At 36.1% G+C, this 8,103-nt stretch overlaps 1 protein-coding gene across 1 annotated transcript; it reads left to right on the top strand.

The window, feature by feature from the left end:
• Positions 1-2,529: 2,529 nt before the first annotated feature.
• On the top strand, positions 2,530-3,339 carry LOC122071150 (histone H2AX-like). The gene is made up of 2 exons (XM_042635443.1): positions 2,530-2,814; positions 2,906-3,339. The coding sequence occupies exons 1-2, from the start codon at positions 2,545-2,547 to the stop codon at positions 3,125-3,127; spliced, it is 492 nt and encodes a 163-aa protein (XP_042491377.1). The 5' UTR covers positions 2,530-2,544; the 3' UTR covers positions 3,128-3,339.
• Positions 3,340-8,103: the final 4,764 nt, after the last annotated feature.

Genomic DNA, 8,103 nt, shown 5'->3' with positions numbered 1-8,103 from the left:
AGAAAATAGAAAAAAGTTTCTCCTCTTTTTATATATTATTATTATTATTATTATTATTATTTTATTCTCTTTGCTACCAAACACAACTTAAAAAGAAATGCCATGCTAATCATTGATGTAAGATTCCTTGCCATTATTGATATTATCATGCACAAGTCTCTTCGTTTTGAAGACAGATTTGAGAATATCAACATCCAACTTTGATTTTTTATTTTTGGTACTAAGATTTCGTGTTTCATAATCTGATTTTAATTTCAGAATTTGAAAAGTAACGAATGTTTTTTCTGTCTCCTGCAAAATTTGAAGGCTTTAGAGACATGGGAAGCTTGTTTTTGCCTCCACTAAGCATCTATTATAATAGCATCCATATTAGAATACTCTTCTTCATTGGAGGAACTTAGAATTTTAAGTCTATATGCAAACTAGACGGATGCTTGTTGCGGTAGCCGTTTGTGCAGTCTCTTTAGTTGTGTTAGTGGTCTATGCAAATTTTATGATATAATTTCAAATAACGACTAAAGACATGGATAATATTGCAATCTCACTCATTATGTGTGTTAATGAGACATTTTTCATAATTATTAGTATTCTTAGTAAAATAGTGTGATATCTGATTTTTTTTTTATTCATTTTATTATGGTAGATATATAAGTGAGATGTTACGGTGGTATTTTCGCAATTATGGCCACTAATTTTTTTATTGCTTTGTAATATGATTTTGCCCATCATTATTGGTCCAATGCTTCTATGTTAGAGGCAATGGAGTTCCTGTAAATATGTAGTTGAAAATGACTATTTAGTAAATATAGATGAATTTTGGAAGTGATTCCCTTAAAATGCTCGAAAATGCCATTTTCTGTTCTCCCCCACCCCCCCCCCCCCCCCCCCAGTTCCATATGCAATTTTTTTTCTCCATATTACCAAAAGCCACTCTACTCCTTGTGATTGTTCTCTATGACTAGAATCAGGAGAAAGGTATTTATGAAACAAAAGTTCTTTATGAGAGCATAATTGTTACCAAATGCAACATTAATAACTATGTATCATGTGTTATATAGGGCAGTCATTTTTGTAGTTTTTCTTCATGACACTGGAGGCGCAAACGTAGCCTTAATGACTTTGTATCATGTTACGTAGGGTAGTCATTTTTGTAGTTTTTGTTCGTGACACCAGAGGCCCGTGACCTTGCAAAAGAGATTTGGGTTACTAATGGGGGGGGGTGGTTATGGTTGTTTAAATGAGAGGAGTCCCGGTGTGAGGGTTCAACTGCCATGAGATAGTCTATTTTCATCTATTTAACAATTATGTAAGATGCCTTTGATTATGCATTTTAACTACATTTTTCTTAGGTTGGCACTCTAGTATGTTGTATTCATTTGAGGGATTTCATGGGCATTAAACAAATTGCATCCATGAAAATAAATGAATGAATAGTAATTTCATATTTGTGGATCACACCGTATAGGAATGATACTTCTCGTATGAAGACATGATCCACTCTCAAGTGTGAAGTGGCCAAGAAAAAGGTCAAATTAAGGTGATTAAGGTGAGCAGTCCCAATGAGGAAACTGTGTAGAATATAGTAAACATATAACTAATACTAAAACTAAAGCTGAAAGTGAAGTGGTATGGTTATGTTTTACTTCTTGATATTGCCCTTCCCCCTTTCAATGGAGAAGAAGCTACTCCCTCTGTAGTGGATTTTTCTTCTTCCCTACTCACAATGGAACTCTATGATGCTCCTACAAGGACAGGATCACAGCCATGTATTGGGAAGTGACCTTTTCATTTATGACTTGAAATGTTTCCAAAGAATGTATTTGTTGGCCATGGCCACTTCGCACCACCACCCTCCTCGTCTTCAGGCCAACACCATCTCCACCCTCATCTTTCCCAACTCTCTGCAACTCCCTACGACCATCCCTACAACTCGGGCCCACCTCTCAGTGTGGCGGTGTGCAGTTTTGTCTCTAAATGAGTGGTGTATAAATCTTTTTCCCAATAAATAAAAATAAAATCTATTTCAAAATCCTCGTTTAGATATGATTCCAAAAGAAGAAGGAAAACCTAGTTAGATATGAAATCTGCCAAATTTTTTGAGGTAAAAAGGATATTATAACACATTTATTCTCATTTTTAATTTTTATTATCTCTAAAAAAAAATAATAATAAAAAATCTTACCTATTCTTTTCTCTCATAAGGCTTAGTTTGGTTGTCAAGAATATATTTATATGTGATTCTCTCGGTCTCTCCTATGTTTTACCAAAAAAAGATTCTCTTCCAACAATATGGAGTCGACAGTGGACACCCTTTGTTTCCAGATGTGAGAGGAAGAATAAAAAATGAGCTTAGCCCATGGGCCTTTGGTGGTGGACCGTACAATATGCACACTTTTTATGCAGTAGAACTGTAGGAGGGAAAAAAAAAGTATTTCCACTCTGGCGATCCGTGTGCTCCTTGATGGACGAATAGAAGTAAACCACCATTCTTCCAACCCTCTCATGCGTGCCCTATATAAATTAGAGATTCTCACTCCATCTGAAATGTGTTCGTGTGTGGAATCAGATAGGAAGGCGAAAGAGAGTTTTCCATTTAACATTCGAATTACAGAAGCCATGAGCTCCGCAGCGTCAACGAAGGGAGGGAGAGGGAAACCCAAATCCTCAAAATCGGTTTCCAGATCTCATAAGGCAGGTCTGCAATTCCCCGTCGGAAGGATCGCTAGATTTCTCAAAGCTGGAAAGTATGCCGAACGTGTTGGTGCCGGTGCGCCGGTCTATCTATCTGCCGTCCTTGAATATCTCGCTGCTGAGGTATTTGAACAAATCGGTTTTATTCTTTGCTTGAATTCTATGTTTCTGAATGGTTTGATCTGATGTTTGCCTTTGTTGTTCTTTTGATCAGGTTCTTGAGCTTGCTGGAAACGCAGCAAGGGATAACAAGAAGAATCGTATCGTTCCGAGGCATATACAGCTCGCCGTGAGAAATGACGAGGAGTTGAGCAAGCTTCTTGGCACTGTTACCATCGCTAACGGTGGTGTTTTGCCTAATATTCATCAAACTTTGTTGCCGAAGAAGATTGGGAAGGGGAAAGGCGAGGCTGGATCTGCATCACAAGAGTTTTAGTCTTTTCTTGCTTCGTCTCCTTTATTTTCTTTCTTTAAATGAGGATATTTTTTTTCTTCTATACGATTGGGGATGTGATCGTTTCTCTAGTACTGATAATTTTGAAACATGTTCATCCCTGGGAGTCCTATTAAGGGTAGTCTTTTTTACGTTCTGTTGTGTATAAAGGTTTCATTCCCAATATTAGTGGAAATGTTCCATTTTCCGATCAACTGTTGTGTCAAGCCCTAATTTTTATTTACTTCGGACAGGAACCCTAGGTTTTATTGCTTTTCTATTTTTTATCAACGCTAAACAAATGGTTGCCGTAAAAGTCTGATGGAATTTCACTTTACCATATCCTACATCATTATCAATCAGTACAAGCATCTATTATCAGTCAGTTGCTGGGAGATTTTACTTTCTTGCATGTCGATGCTAATTTGTATGGTGGACGGTAGTGGAGAATTCCAAATTCATGAATTTGGGAAGACGTTTGATGTTTGCTAGGCATTAAATTTTATGAGGATTTGAAATTGACGTGTGGAAAATTGAATCTTATGGGAAAATGGGGTTCATGGTTAAGTCATGGGTTGTTTGTTGTGGCATAACATGAATCAAATCAGAGAGTAGGTGCTCACTGTCCTTATCAGACTTGCTTGGTGAATGCTTTAGGGTCCTAGCTTCTATACTTCAAGGCTGTGTTTTCACTGATGTTGGTTACTCTTCCAGAGTTTCCCCCTAAATATTTTCACATGAGAATTTGTGTTTTTGTGGTCATGAGTATACATGATGTTTTGGAATCCATGGTTGTTTCATTATTATGCTCCTTCAATAATCTGTTGCTTGAGTGCTGTGATGTTATGTTGATTTTCCACTTCACTAACAATTGTCCATTGATGATGGATGGCTCAAAGATTCCTAGCAGCTGGTTCAAACTCTTTTTTATTCAATGAATTCTAGATGCTAACCCATTCTTTTTCTTTTGGTCTCTTTTAATGGAGGAATTGGTTGTTTGGTTCATGATACAGTTGGTCACATACTCAGTTCAAATTATCATAATAGGGTCACTCAAGTAAGACATGTACCAGTTACCTTTTTATTTTTTTATTTTTTGGTCACCTCACCAGTTTGCTGTTGTTCTTATTGAACTAATTTTTATGTTATGGGACCCTAATGAATGATCCTTCTTGCTTTGTAAAAGTAAAGAACATCCTGGCTGAAATATACTTTGATGACTTTGAAATCTGAACCCAACTGAGAAACAGAAAACTGACAGCATAAACTGAGTTATCTTCTCTTTTGGTGTTTTTATATTACGTAATAATGGGAATACCTTGATCCTTTACATACTTTCATCTGTATGATATTCTTTCTCATGAAATAACCATTGCATGAAATTGTATGCATTCATGAAGCTGGCCACTTCTTAATAGCCTACTTGCTGGGAGTATTTCCAGAGGGATGTTCAGTATTGGGTTTGGAAGCTCCGAGGAAGTCTCCCTCAATTTTCAGGCAGGACAACTTATTGTGGATTTTGAGTTTCTTGAAGAAGTAAGCTGATAATCTGCTGATTTATTATGTCGCTTCTAATCTGTGTGTGTGTGTGCGCGTTTGAGTTGCTATTGGCATTTTTTCTTTCTTAAGGACAAAGGTAAAGGAACAACAAGAAAAGCAAGAGAAGAAACAAACTACTGCCTAGGGATGCATCTCATCTGGCTATTGGCCATAATTTATGTCAAAACTTGTTTCTCTCATATTTACTTGCATAGATCATGGATCTAGGATGAAATGCAGCTTGATTTCCGCAACTTAAGTGCAGAAAAACCTGGGCCTCCCCTCTATTATCATTATTCGATAGATATCTGCCACTATATTCACGATCTTCCATAAGACCACTCATTAAAATCTTGGAATTTCCATCCATCCAGATGTTTCCATTAGAAAGTGATAGGGTTGTTGGCCCTAGCTTCTGTGCCATTCTATGGATAATTTATTTGGTGAATATGAAAGTTTTCCCTTGTTGCAATAGAAGACAGTTGAAGAAGGCTGATTCTCAGGTGAGATGGGCTGTATTAAATGCCATCATAATTTTGTGCTATCATGATTCATGAAAAGGAGATCAGAGCTAGCTGAGACCATGTCCATGGGAAGTCAGTTGCTTTTTCAATGGAGCCAGAGAGAGCCATAGATGTTGCTGAAATTTAATGGTGAGTGAATGCAAATTCAATATTACTGATGTTGTCAAGCAATTAGAGACCTAGAGATTTTCTCTGAGTACTTACATGGGCTATTTTAAAAGAGTTTTGTATAGAAGTCTTTTATCAACTGTTGTCGGATAAGCTGAAATTGCCATAGATGTTCACTGTAATCTGCTTTCCAAGCTTTTGAGAATCGGTTTGTGTTAAATTCAAGTGATTCCATCTATGATATGCACAATTCAAGGTACTTGTTACATTTCATCTCTGGTTCAGGTCATGTTATGTTTTCCATGGAGAGTGCAAATTCTGTGTTCAGTAAATGTGCATGAAGAGCCAGAAGCCATTTACCACTTTGTTGATTCTCTACTGTATGATAGATGATAGGTGACAGATTCTTTTTTTTTCCCTTGATATAGTTAGGTCTTAAGGAGAGTTGAACCCACGACCTCTTAATTTTGCGGCGTTGATCTTTACCAACTAAACCATCCCCTTGGGTGGTGGTTGTTCATGGCTCATTTTGTTACACGAGGGCTGGTTCCTCGTAATAATGGCTTGTGTGATATTTTTGTTGGGTCGTCTTATTAAAAGGTTTATTTCCCTTCTGGTGAGAATAAAGATTAAAATAGTGTTTACTCACTAGGCTTCTTTGAGGGCTGTTATGGAAAGGCCTGATGGGTCAAAGGTCCAAATAAGTTTTGCAAGGCATTTCTTGGGGGATCAATTTCTTCTATGTGTGCATGTCAGCACATAGTTGTCCATTAGATTTTATCCTAATACCATTTTCCATGTGGAAATATAAAGGTTTAAAAATTGAATGAAATTTAACATAAAAGAAGTACAAAAGTAAAATAACATAAAAATACAAATAGGGATTGGGTTTTGCCCTCTCTATGTCTATCTCCTTTCTTCCACAATAGGGGCATATCCCATTTCATAAGAGGGGAGAGAGTTACAATATCTCATTTCACAGGAGGATAGCCTGACAAAGTTCTTTTTTCCATCCAGACATCTTTTCCACCCTAAAAAAAAAAAATAATAAATAAAGTTTAATAATAATAGAATTTAATGATTTTTTTTTTTAATTTTAGTAATATTTTTGTACTTTTATTAATTTGAACTCGCTTCTATGACACTTCTTTGTCATGAACTCATGATGTAGTTTGACTGATTAGATGTGTGAGTGATCTTCTGTCTCTTATATGTATTTTCACTAATATTGAAAAAACAAAAAACAAAAAACAAAAAACAAATGAGAGGTTAATAACAATGGAATTTAGTGATTTTTTTTATAAGAAATGTATCATTATTCTTGTATTTTTATAAATTTGAACTCACTTTTATGTCACTTCTTGACTTCTCTTATTTCTCTTCCATTACTAAATTTGACTTTCTACCCAAAAAAAAAAAAAATTTGACTAATTAGATGATGGGTGTTTAGTCGTTTTATTTTCACTTGTTTATAATTAGTCATTGAGCCATAGTTTTTTGAACCGGTTAGAGGTTGAACTGAGATCGATCCGTCTCATCTCTAACTATTTGGGCATTCAATTATCTTTCAATCATCATCCAATAGTTGGGAGGATTAGGACACACATCTCAACATTTGCCAACACCAATGTGTGTCTAACTCCTAATCATTGGATGAATGGTTGAAAAGTCTAGTGTTGGAGAGGATCTTTGATTAATGAACTTGTGGTGTCAAAAAAAAATTTTAAAGCAAAAAGATCACCATTTGGTTGATAAAGTCGTGGGGTCCTAAGAAAAATTTAAGAGAAAAATATTACTACTTGATTGTATGTCTCTATGCCTAGACATAAGGATAGTAAAAATATTACCTAATTGGAAGCCTATGCACCTACTTTAGTTGGTCCTTGGGTTGATTTAGTGGTCACTCAACCATTTAGCGAGCGATTAAACTGAGAAAAGAAAAATAAAAGGGAAAAAAATTCAGATGCCGATAATGTGATGTGCCCCCATACACCCTGTTCCCATTATCTCATGTAATCGTTTTGAAGATTTAGATATGTGGATTTCATTAGCTGGTGGTGGCATGGTAATCCCCTTCTAATTTGGGAAAAAGAAAAGAAAAAAAGAGAATATTTTCAGTCAAGTAGCAAAGGGTGGGCTAGCACATCTTTCGCTCCCCTTAGACAAAAATGACCTCTTTGCCATAAGGGAAGAGAAAGAGAGCAAGAGCTGCTAGTACACCCTCCGCACCGGCAGGCAAAGCACACCCATAAAAATGTAGAAGTATGAGAATTTTGGAACTTTATAAGAAAACACCCGGTTTGATTCAGTTTTACGCTCTATGTATGGACCAAAATGAAACGGAACCAGTCCAATTTATATATAATTTAGAGACTGATTATAATACAACCCTTGTCACCATATCTCAATTCTCCAAGGGCCCGTTTGGTATCGTTTCTGTTCCAGAAACGCTATTTCGTGTCAAAAGCGAAAATTTCAGTTTCTGTGTCAAAACGTAGTTTTTAAACGAAAAAATGTGTTTCAAAATTTCAGATTTTTATCGAGATTTTTTTTTTTTTTTTTTGTAATATGGAACGAGACTAGGAAGACAATGGAGTTCCGTCCAATCTCCTTTTTTTAGTTTTTTTTTTTCACTTTTTGTTCCAAAAAAAACTGAAACGGACCATAAGTGCACTAAACAGAAGATTCTGTTTTTTCGTTTCAATAAAACAAAAAAACTCCAGAAACGTTTTTGTAGAACGATACCAAACGGAGCCCATGTAAGTGCGCTTAACTCGGTGGTCTTGTCGGATACTCGGAGTCCGGACT

This window comes from Macadamia integrifolia, unplaced genomic scaffold, assembly GCF_013358625.1.
Source record: "Macadamia integrifolia cultivar HAES 741 unplaced genomic scaffold, SCU_Mint_v3 scaffold_190A, whole genome shotgun sequence".
NCBI lineage: Eukaryota > Viridiplantae > Streptophyta > Magnoliopsida > Proteales > Proteaceae > Macadamia > Macadamia integrifolia.
This window is presented reverse-complemented; position numbering and strand designations above follow the sequence as displayed.